General features: G+C 39.0%; 1 protein-coding gene across 1 annotated transcript in view; it reads right to left on the bottom strand.

Moving 5' to 3' along the window:
- Window positions 1-10,392, bottom strand: part of SLC24A2 (solute carrier family 24 member 2) — a 105,745-nt gene extending 95,353 nt beyond the window's left edge. Inside the window, exons 1-2 of the mRNA XM_058865393.1 lie at window positions 10,268-10,392; window positions 7,351-8,425 (exon numbers count right to left, since the gene is read on the bottom strand). Of these exons, the coding sequence (XP_058721376.1) occupies window positions 7,351-8,283 (933 nt within the window). The 5' untranslated portion in view covers window positions 8,284-8,425; window positions 10,268-10,392. The remainder of the gene's footprint in view (window positions 1-7,350; window positions 8,426-10,267) is intronic.
- Window positions 10,393-12,651: the final 2,259 nt, after the last annotated feature.

Raw genomic sequence — 12,651 nt, 5'->3', positions numbered from 1 at the left:
CACCTAGTCTAGGAGAAACCAGGTTAGCATCTCATTACTTTAATAGGAAAATTAAAAATAGTTTAAAAATATGTGCCTGTCTCAGAATAATACAGTGTCAGGAGCATTCTATAAGGTGTTCTACTTGAGAGACCAAATTTCTAGCATTTTGAAATGCACAGCTAAGTATTAATAAGGTATTTGGCTTGCACTGATAAAGGAATATAGTGATTTTTAGCAGTAATTAATGAGCTGTTTTGAATTTAGAAAAAATAAAATAAAATCAAAAAACCAGTCACCTTCCTTTTTCTAAGCTACCTATATCTCATGGTACATGCCTGTGCATGATAAATTCATTACAATTACCCAGTATTTGATCTACCTTGTCATTATAGGTTCTAAAAATCTTCTCAGTGCCAAGAAAGCATTTGAATCTCTTGTTTGTGCCAATAGCACACTTATTGCTGCAAAGATTAATGGAAGTAGCCATTAAGTTAAATAATAAAAAGTGATGTTTAAATAAAAGCAGCTGAAGAACAACAAAGCATGGCTGATCTAGGCTGAGGTGAAGGAAACCATTTACAGAGTTATTAACATCACACTAGTCACCATTTGCAGGTTAGACAAAACTTGGTACATATCTAGGGACAAATAAGCAAGTCTTATTCTTTATATTGAAGTTTATGTTATAAACCATAAAAAAGATGTTGCTAGATAGAATGTCGTAAGAGTTATAGGTGTTACAGCTGTTCATTTACACTCATCTCCAAGACGTCTTCCCATCTGTTCTATATACCATGTATAAAACACTTTTAATACTCATTCATCCCACACAGACCTTTTCAAGAGAAGCATGGGCACATACCTTATTTTTAAGAACCTTCCTGATCTCCACTTCTATATCTCTTTTGATACAGGGCTCTTTTTGTTGTGAACACACTAGTCATTACACACTAAAAAATTCAAATTGGTTATAATTTTATTCCAGAATTACAAAAGCAAAATACATGAATTCTTGGGGAAAAAAAAATCAGATGAGAAAGTACACAATAGAGCCTGTTTTCTCACCTCTACAGCTGGCAATGGAGAACTGACTCCTGCTAATAAAAACAACAAAACCCCAGATCATTAGCAGGAAAGAAGCACTTCATCAAACCTAATTTTTGGCCTGTGGCCCTGGCAGTGTAGTGCTGGCTGCCAGGGGAATTTCACCACTCAGAAAGGCCAAGGTCACCCTGAAGTCAGCAGTGCTTGGAGCATCACATACTCCAAATGTGGCACCCTCAACACTGCAACAAGCACAGCCCTAGGGCAGCTCCCACTACCCACATCCCACATCCACAGTCTAAAACATATGTTGTGGAGTGGTCACTACTGCCTTGTAAAACAAGACCTGGAGAGTAGGGGAGTCAGCTGTGCCTTGCCTCTCAAAACTACATGATGAGTGCAGCACCAACTTAAAATGGGCAGTGAATGTGGGAGATCCTATGTAATTTCATAAAAGTTGAACACTCTCATCCTCAAAATCTGAAGACCTTGTAAATGCCCTTGGATTTTCTTAAATATTTATCTGAGAGGTAAATCTGGAGAGCTATCTTGGGGGAAAAAGTAGAGGAATATGGGTCAGATGGAAAAGCAGTGCCATACTGCTGCACCTGTGTCTGGCATTTCTGAACCTCTTTTTGATTTTAAAGTAAAGCTCTTCCAGAGATAAAGCAAAGCACCCCAAAGCTGGCAGATATTTTGAGGTCTGGTTTACTGATTTTCACTGAGTGAAATTCCACCTACAATCTCCCATAGCTCTCACATTCTGTGGAGGAATGGACCAAAGTAACCAAAACTGAGATGACAGAAGGACACGACATTTATAACATCCCTCGATTTCCTCTCTTTGTACAGCCTTTGGTACAACAAATTTAGCCATGTCTGGAGTTCTTCTGATACACGGTTTACATGGTAAACATTTGCCAACATAGCTGGTTTTGCACAGCCTCTAAGATGTATAATTTATCTTCTTTTTAATTACATATACTTATTATTTTTAAATATACTGATGGATATTTTTTTCCCTTGCTATTTACTAATGGTGGCACAGTTATAGACTTCCTTTTCCCATCATAATTAACAAGGGAAGCATCTTAGGGGATGGCCATGTTTTAAGAGAATTTAACCTACACTATATTTGCACGCTGTCACTTTTTGCTCATTACCAAAGTACACACATAAAATACCAAGAGACTCCTGTGGTGAAAACTATAATCATTGCCTCATAGTCAATAAATTACTGACAAGTGCTAAAAGAAACTGAGAATAGTTTCCATTTCACTGTACTAATGGTTTCATATATAAAGTATCAGCCTATGGTTATGTCAGTTAGTAGTCCTAAATTGAAACAACAATGCTAAAAATGCAAGGCAAATTAACTTATAGTTCCTGTTACTAGAGTAACATTAAATTAACACAGAAGTAGACTGAAAGTTTTTTGAGTGAATAAAAGCAGATAAAACATGACACAAAACCAGACATTTGTCTAAACAAAAGATATTTCAATGTCAGTGCTGAGGCTTACGTTTCAAACATGTACTTAGAACAATGCATCTGTCTTGCAAGATCCAGATACTCATAGCTCTGTATTCACACACGTGCTTGCACAAGTAGACCAACTGAGAACTGTGTCTAGAATAAAAGTCAAATCTTCCTAAGAACTATGAAACACTATGGACTATGAAAACTATGAAAAAAATATCTTGGTAGTGAGAAAAGAAAGGTTATTCTGTAGATAGAGTTATAATTATTGGGTCTGTGGATTCAACATTAAGAAGCCCTGGAAGCTGAAGTTTCAATTTTTCTCGTACATATGCAGGTAACTTGTGTTTTACCTTGAACACATATTAGATCAGGCATTATGACAGTGAATGTGCATGTGCAGTGCTGATACAACCACCAAGCATAAAAGCAACTAAAATACTGTTACTTTTCTTTAGAATGCAAATACTGCCATTAAGTACACCGTGGCAACACTTGAGATCAATGTGGATCTTAAAATATCACACACAAGCTATTCAAGCTTTTTGAGACAACAAAATTGGCAATAAAATAATAGCTATGCCATGTTGGTAAAAATAGCTCATTTTCAAAATGCAGTTCTCTGTAAATGTAGAAAAACTGCAACTGTCTTGTATATACCATAAGCTATTTATCTAAAATGGTACAGTGAAACAGATGTCATTGCACAACATCCCTGTACCACCCACATTCTGTTCTCCTAGTTGCCAAACAGAACTGTTTTGAATTATTTACTGAACAATCAGATTCAAGCATTTCTGCAATGATCTCCATGCTACTTTAAAGGAAAAAAAGTACTGAAGCACTGAAGTTTCCATGTGATGTTTTAACATGACTTAATACATTCAACAAAACTTCACCAATACAGACAATGAAGAACAGACTGAAATCTTAGCAGAAAGTTTAAAAAAAGTCTTATTTTTAAGAAGTTTGCCCATTAGCTTTTTCTGTTTTCCTCTTCCTGTCTATTATAATCAATTTCAGGCTTATGTTTTTAAACATCTTTGTTCAGCTGAGGAAGATACCAAAATAATACCAAAGTCTCTACCTCAGTCCTAAAAGTCTTCTGTTCTTTGCTGGATAGCTACATAAAACCTAAAAATCATGCCACAGAAGAAGTTAGGCTGGATGGGACTTTGGGGAATATCAAGTGGTGGGATGGGTGGGATGGCACTTACTACAGTAGGGTCCATTCAATGTGACTTGTTAGGGACCCATCTTGATCCACATATACCATATGCCATCCTACACTGTAGAACCCAGCCATCTGGTTTTTATCTTGTCTTTTCATGCTGCCTTGCTGTTTCATCTATCCTCCTTTTTTTCATCCTTCTCACAGTGCTCTCTGGAGTTCATCAGTATCAGACTGCCATCAGGCTTCCTTGGGGGTGGCGCGAGGTGTAGAACTATCCACAATTCAAATAGAACTTTGCCAATGAACCCTATGAACTCTAAATGAAAAAAGCTTGTAGTCTGTCCTCACCAGTGCCACAAAATTGTTTCAAAAATTAAAGTCACCAGATTTTCTCAACCTGGACTCTTTAATAATCCAGACTGTATATGTTTGAAATCATACGAAGGAAAATAGTGAGCACATTGAAATTCATATAGAGTACTCTGACTGTATTTAAATTTGTACAAGGAACCAACACACTAAAGAAAATAAGATCAGAAGTTCAAATAGTCACAATTTTCTAGTACAAAAAAAAAGTGTGCTTTAATTTTTAAGAATGGGGATAGGAATCTAAAAGGCATCTATAGAGATATGCATGCATGGCAGCTACCTGATGAATACACCTAGAGCAGAGGAAAGCTAGATTAAAAAAAATCAGTTCATATCTAAAGCCTTTCCTCATGGGAAATACCATCCATGAGAACATAAAACTTTCTTCAACCTCTCAGGACAACAGAGAATAAAAGCACTGATATTAACATTAAAACACATTTTAGTATCTCAAGAGGTTTCTCATCTGATCAGTATTTTAATCTTTGGTACTTGTTTGCTAATAAGCCACCTAACTCTTCACTATCCAGCTTTATGTTGCCTTATTTAGACTTCTCAAATTCGTTGAGCAGCTTTCAGATTACAACAGTCTTAAAGATAAATACGACACACACGTTTTTTTAGCAGAATACTTGCCAGTTTGGCAGCAGCAGAGTCAACAACAGATACAAAGAGGGAGTTTTGGTTAGAAGAGAGAGAATTTTCTCTATTCTCCTGAAATTAAAATATTTCAAGATATTTTAACACACCCAGTTCCAGAGAGCTGCCTAGCAATTCTCTCTCAATGGGGGAAAAGAGAGTGAAAAAGTTTCCATCAGAAACAACTGAGACCACAGATTTTCAGTTCAGTACACTAATTCAATACATACAATTGTACATACATGCTCTTGATGAGTGGAAGCAAGCTGGGCTAATAGCTTATACTTCAGAGATGAAATATTTTTTGCCACCAAAAGCCTAGACTATAACTTCTGTGATACTTATAACCCTCACTGTTTAGGAAATAAACATCCATGTGCCTTGCATTCACTATGAGACACCAAACCTCAAACTATTAAAGCATTTTATGCTTTGCTTTAGACAGTAACTTCAAGCTGAAAGCCCTAGGCATCTCTGTTAGGCTTGGGACTACACATAATAGTTTTTCTTTTCGCTTTTCTTTTAATTTAAAAAGCAAGACAACCAATTATCTAATAATAACAAATAGATTAAGAGAGAACTTCACTGAGATTTTATCCAACACACATAATCTGTGACATCCTTCCTACTAAAAAATTACATTCATCCTCCTTAATGTTGTTCAAGCAAAGAATAAAATCATTCATAATGACTTATAATTTCAAAGTGTCATTGGAATATTCAAAAATATGTCTTTACAGCATGGCTCACAGAGTAAAAACATGGTCTGACACCTTGAAAAGCTATTTTCCTCAGGAAGCAGAAAATACGCATTAGCTAAATTGCAATAAAATTAGAGCATCTTTCATCTTTCTTCACCCCTCAATGATTCATGAATACATTATTTTATCATTTTAATTAAATTCAAGTTAATTCAGGAAAAATGTTTTCATGAAACATATGATGCAAAGCTTGTGGTTTTAGGAAAAGTAGCCAATTTTTAATTTCTTTCACCCCTATCTGAAATCTTAGTACCTGTGTTATAAACAAACTCTAATTAATTAATATGTTAAACAATAAATGTTTAACATACCTAAAGGTATCCTTTTAAAATCAAGTCCATCTACAGTTCTCCAAATATAAATAATGTTCGATGTGGTTCGCAAATGATTTTTTCTTCTATTCAGCCAAAAATAAACACCTTGATATACAGCTACTCTCCCTTACCTTGTAGTCTCAACAACACAAGGCAGTTGCTTTTCATATTGATGATTGCTTCAGACCAATTATAGATTTATATTTTCTGTCTAGTTTTGGATAGATAAAGTTTGCTCCATATACCATGGTCTCTCTATCACCACATATTTTTAGCACTGTCAAAGGACTTACAGAGCACTATGAACCCTTAGATTATTTAGAAACCAACTAATGTAGTGAAAGAAGCTCTTTGCTAGTTATGCAAGTATTTTGTTGGTATTGACCTTTCTTTTCATTTACTTATAAAATCTGACGAAGATGAACATGTTGATTTTGGAAAACAAACAAACAAACCCTAAAAGGAAAATATAAAGTTACAAGTAACTGTACAGCTGTTAAACCTTGTTAGAGAGTAAAATAAAGAAAAAAAAAAAAAAAAAAAAGAGACATTTTTGGGTTTTGATTTTGGTGGTTTGTAGCTTCCCCTAAAACTGGATGTATCTGTCACTATCTACCTCTCCTCCTGTTTATGTGCCTGGGCATTGATACTGGTGGATTGTGTCTCTTCTGAACCATTTCACATAGGACTGCTAAACAAAAGAAACAGGACAGTGAGTGGCTAGGTCCCTGATAATGTGAATAATTACTGCATAATAAAGCTTTATCTGATTAATATACCCAAAGTAATATAAAACCAGACATTCCAACCAACATACTGCAACATGCATAAGTATTAATCAGCTCAGCTTCATAGGTCCTTTAAATATTGCTTGCTTTAAGAAGAAAACTGTTCAAAAGATTATCATACTCGGTGGAGACCCACCAAGCCCTCTGTGCATTAATTTCATTATATGCTTGTGGAGAAAAATGAGTTTTCATAGTTGCAAATGGCATATGGGAAACCATCCTCCTTAAACAGAGAACCTATGACTTTTGCCATTGTGGTCACTCTTTTCATGAGTTTTTTTTCATGTAATTGTCACTAATTACAACAGGAAGTTAATGCTGCATTATCAGCATCAGTAGATGAAAAACAGGTATAAAAATACCTTTGTACACTGTTCTGAATTATTGTTACCTTCTCTAAGGAAGGAAGTGCATTAAAAGTCTTTAGAAAGCAAAATTTTGTCACAAGATCCTCCCCAGATATTGTCACTGCTTAATCCAAAAGCTTAGGGAAAAAATAGCTCAGACCTCATCAGTGTGCCAAAATGCTGAGTAAAGGTTTATGTCTTTTTGCTGGCATTTTCTTTCTTGCTTTCTGTGTGATCAGGATCATTCTGGAATTAAAAGCTATTTATTTGCTAGAAGGCTATTTGTTCTTTTGTTTTCAATTGTATCAGTTTGATTAAACAAAAAGACATTTGAGCAAAACACAGAACTTTTCTATATTGGTTACTGCACTATAATAGAACCCTTATGCTATAGAAAGACTCGGCACTTACAAGGACATTATTACATATAATACAACTAAAAATTGAACCAACCTTTCCTTCAGCATCTGTTGTTACCTTCTCAACCTTGTTCCTGTTTAAAAATTTCTTCACCAATTCTTCTACTTGGACATTGAACTTCATAAATGTCACATAGGAAAAATATGCTGTCAGGAGTGTTATGCTTTCCCACCACATTATGAAGTTATCCAGAAAAAAGATGATTAGCAAGATCAAGTCGATGATGTAAAAGGACATATCTCGAAAGAGTGGCCACCAAGTAAGGTTCAAGATCTCCTTAGAAAATAAAGCACACATTCCAATAACAAATAGGATATTGAACACGGCAGATCCCACTATTGTACCAATGCCAACGTTGCTGTGGGATATAAACACTCCTATCAAAGAAGTGAAGAGTTCTGGGGCTGACCCACCAGCAGCCATGAAGGTTGCCCCTGCCACATCATCAGAAATGGCCAGTTTTTCAGTGATGACAGTCAAGGAAGGAACAAAGAATTCATCACAGACTATGGCTAAGGCTATAAACATGTAAATCATTCCAATTATATGGAGGATCACTGCTCCCTGTCTCCTCTCCTCAAGAGAGAAAAGGTCCTCGGGGTACTCTCCCTTCGCATGATCATCTGTTTCATTGTCGTGCCCAGCTTCATATTTCATAGAAGCATGTGGATCTGGAGTGCCGTTTTCATCCTGTTCTGTGAAATCCAAGAGAGTTCTTTGGTGTCCACGCACCAGCTTTTGGCTATCTAGGCTGCTGACCAGCGCCATGCTATGTGGTTCCATCTTGAAAAAGGCACTCATTGAAAGTGAGAAAGTACTAATGGCCACTACACTGACAAGGAGCCCTACAATTCGTATCAGTCTGAGTTTTTTCCTAACATTCTGGTGCCACCTGCAACCGAACAGCGGTTCTGCCAAACACCACTCCTCCAAGACACCAACAACAGTTTTTTTCTGAAGAGCCATTTTGTGTTCTGTGCGAGATGCTGAGGGAGTCAGATGAACCGTTCCTTCATACTTTTCTCCAGCTTTGAAGTTAGAAGTGCTGTAAGAGTCTTCCCAGAATCAAGTACTTTTACTCTTCACAGGACGTGTTTTCTTCATTCGTCTTAAAAGGACAAACACATTATTGATATTAGTGAAACAGGAAGTGGTTAGAAACTTATGAAAGCATTTTATACACTGGGTTACATTTAAAATTTAAATCAGAATACACAGCATAAAGCTCTGTCACATCCCACCAGACACAGCAATTATATGTTTGTTTAAGCAGTAACCCCGTGGATAACAATTTACCAATACTCATGCCTCTCATGTGCCTCTTCCACTGCTCTCCTCAGTTGCTGACAAAAAAAATATCCTAGTGGAAGGTAAAAACTGTCCCCAGATGTTGCACAAAAATGAGGAAACTATTATTTTAATGGATACACCAAAGATTATTACCTGCTGTAATTACTTTCCACTATGAACACGTAATGTCCAAATCCCAAATGCAGGGGCAACACTGCCAGAAAAAAGCAATCAAAGTGCTAACAAGCATCTCATCAGACCTTTAGACAGCTGAGGCAGCATTAATTGAAATGTTATGTGTGCACAGTGCAACAGTCCTTACATGTGTAAGTAGAACACTGGTGCTGGAACAGGATTGAAACGGGAGTAGCTCCTCTGTAAAATTGACTCAGGTTTACAGAGAGAACTTGGCTTGCTTCTGATCAGACCTAGTACACTGTCTTGGATGAGTCAAGACAAAATTTTCAGTCACCCCTCATTTTTGTTTTGTTTTATGTCATGCATTTAGAATAAATGTAGGATGTTACTAAGAATACCTATGCAGTACCTTTAAAAAGTCCTCCTCTTACCAATACTTAAGAAAATAGTTTAAATTTACACAAGAGTTGATCCTGAAACAAATGAAGTGGTAAAGAATTATGCAAGAATGACTATTCACGTATGTCAGAGATAAGTGTTCTTGACTAACAGCCCTTCTAATACAGGGAAAAACCTCAAGATAATAACAGGTGTTTTGGTTAAGGAATTTGAAGAATATCTGTAATGTAGAAGTTAGTTACATATACGTTGTGCAGAGTAAGTTGCATTTTACATGAAAGAAAAGATAAGATACTTTCTCAACAAACCTGAATGTTAGTCTTTACAACTACTGCCCCAAAATACTTTGTTACATCTCTTATTCAAGTCATTTGTAGCAGTAGCTGAATTCTGAATTCTGAACAATCAGCAGAATAACTGATTTTATATTCTCAAATACAAGACTACAGCTATTACATTCAGTTATTTCCCTATAAGCTAATAAGTCATTCGCAGTTTCTCCTGATCTTTTTCAAACAGTTTCCACACTAAGATGTCATAGAGACACACTTCATCCGCAAGATGCAGTAGCCCAGCAGAGATATTTATTTTCCACCTCAGATTTAACACTCGACGGACTGCCACAGAAACACTTAGCAGGAAAGACAGCCGAACGGCACCGCCACCGCAGCCGCGCAGAGCCGGCGGCGTCCGCGCTCCCTTGACCGCTGCGCGAACGGGATACGGGAGAAGCGCTCATGCTATCCCCGGCACTGGCACGGCAGAGCTCAGCCACACCGCTCCCGACACGGCGGACCCCAGACCCCGACGGAGCGCAGCGCAGCCCCCCGCCGCCCCGCCTTCTTCCCCGTCCCCCCACGGAGATGCCGCAGAGCCTCGCCTAACTCAGCCCAAGTTCGCACCGCTCCGCCGCGCTCCGCTCCACGCCGCACAAACTTTTTCCACCTCCGAACAGGGAGCGGGTCCAGCCCCGAGCGCGGAGAGCCGCGGAGGCACCGGCCGGGGTCTGGGGGCACCGCTCACCCCTCGGCAGCCGGTACCGCCCTTGGAGGCGGGAATTTGCGGATGGGAGTCCCCGCACCGCCGCAGCCCAACCCCCGCCCGCGCTCCCCGCGGCGCTCACCCGGAGCTGCGCTGCGCTGCGCCCCGGCCCGCGGGCGCTCGGCAGGGGCACGGCACGGAGCGGGATGGGGACGGGGACAGGGACGGGCGGCCCCTGCACAGCCCCGAGCCGCTCCGACTGCGGCGGGCGGCGGCAGCGGATCCGCCCCGCGCAGGCGGGGCAGGCGGCGCCCCGCCCCCGCCCGCCGCGATCCCGCGGGAGTCGGGGCACTGGCCGAGCCTGGGGGGCGAGGAATTTATTGCTTTCCCTTCTCCCCTGCGCCCCGGGTTAGCTGGCGCGGTTTAAGTAAGGTAAAATGCAGCGCTTCTAGCGAAGGTAGCAAGCCTCGAAGAGCGCGATTATTTTAAAAAGGTGAGGCCTTCTGATCAAAATATCCTTTATGTCAAATGAAGGGAAATCAGGAAATGAAAGAAAAGGACGTTTCATTTTGGTTTTGATTTAAGGACGACGACATACCCACGATTAAGCTATTCATCATGATTAATTTACTGCTGAGAAGAAATGTCTTAAAACTGCATTTCAAAGTTGCCAAAGAGAACAATAAAGGTTCTCTAAACAGACAAGAAAACAGGAGAATTCCTTGGCCGGAGCTGACTCCTTCTCTTTTGGTCTTCTGCTTTCAACATAAGTATTTCCCCAATAAGCTGTTTTTAATGAAGTAATTGCTTCAAAACACACAAACTTTGAAACAGTTACAATGCAGCTCTGCCACAGCTAATTTCTTGTAAAATTTCTTTTTCTGTGCTGGAGATCTATTAGAGTACATAGATGATGGGCTTTTGAAATAGCAGTTGCACTCCTCCTCTACGCCATTGTTTAAAAACCCTACATGGATAAACTAAAGCAATCCAGTGTAGGTGGGCCAATACCCCAGGATGGTCCTGATTCAGGGCACTTTAAGAGGAACTTCATGTGGAAGTCTTGAAAAATGCAGAGCCCAGATATTCGGATGGGTTGGGTGAGACAGCCATTGAGATCTGCGAAGAGTTTGGTAAGCAGCTCACTAACTTGTCCACTTTCAGTGATATCCTTTGCACATTCTGAAAAGCCCTACTGTAAGAGGTGAACCCTCAGTCTCTTTGGGGTAAAAATAACCTTTTTCAGTTTCTACCTTCTTCATTTTGTAGTCTGATTTCATCCCTTGGCAAACAGAAAATAACTGTTAATTGGTGCTTCACAAAGAATACAAAAATGTAAGAATTTTTCTTAAGGGATAACACACAGATATTATAAGTATTATTACGACATCACATGAAAAATAAGGACCGTTGGTATAAGCCTGGCGCGCACAGTCTGTTTATATTTTCACATTTTGTAGGCATTTTGGAAGACCCGGGCTGTTTGTTTTGCCCTTGGCATTAATGGGAAACCTGTAAGTTGTAAAGACTTAGGACATGGCAAAACCAGATACACCAAAGTACAGCAGGCATCTTAGATACTATGTGGCCACGAAAGAGATGTAAAAGGTTACAAAGATATGTCCAAAATTGCACTGGTTTCTAGTGAGAGCCATAGCTGAGTCAGGCACACAAAGTGCTCTTTAAGGCCGGAGTCTGCTCATGCAGCGTACATTTATTTCATGTTACTTATTTGGGAGGTGGTCATTGCTGGCTGGCAGTTGATGGAGGGGGCCCATTGACTATCACAATTTGTCTTTGCCTTCAGTCTCAGGATGATGCAAGAACACATGTGGAGATTGCTTTTAACCGTGCTTCTAGAGACCCCACACAGATAAGAATTAGCTAAAATGCGGTTTTACTTCTGTATCCACATATGCAAGACCTGAATGAAAATTCATCTCAAAAATTCAACCTGTGTCCACTGTATGACAAGGATTAAGGGTAGGTGTGCATATAAAATTTCTTGTGACTGCTGAATTGTTGGTTTGCAGTCTATGAGAAGTGGCCTCTTGAAAAAATACCAAAAATGGTTTTACAGCTTCACAGATGGCCCAAAGGCAGGCTGAGATATGTGTGTAGTACCACAGTTTTATCAATTTCTGAATTAAAAATTGGAAATAGGTGACTTTAACAAATGACCACAGGGAGAATATGTAAAAAAATCCCCTATAATTATGCTACTACATTCCCTACAATGATATTATATACCATCCAAAAGTCCATGTATCTGAATTCTAATATCCATCTGTTTCTCTCTACTTGCAATGATTTTTCTCCTAACAATAAAAATATGTTGTGAGCCAGGGACAATAATATCTGTAACAAAAATTATGTGGCTCATAGATGGGTATCTCTACCAGACTTCAGCATTTTGAATCAGCTGACCCATTCTCCTATAAATTCTGCCTAATAATCAGGAGAGAAATAAATAAGCACAGTTACATTAGTGTAAGAAGGATAATAACAATAAAAGAAATCCCTTTT

This window comes from Poecile atricapillus, chromosome Z (genome assembly GCF_030490865.1).
Source record: "Poecile atricapillus isolate bPoeAtr1 chromosome Z, bPoeAtr1.hap1, whole genome shotgun sequence".
Classification (NCBI taxonomy): domain Eukaryota; kingdom Metazoa; phylum Chordata; class Aves; order Passeriformes; family Paridae; genus Poecile; species Poecile atricapillus.
The sequence above is the reverse complement of the archived record's forward strand: the minus strand, read 5'-3'. Positions and strand labels throughout refer to the sequence as shown.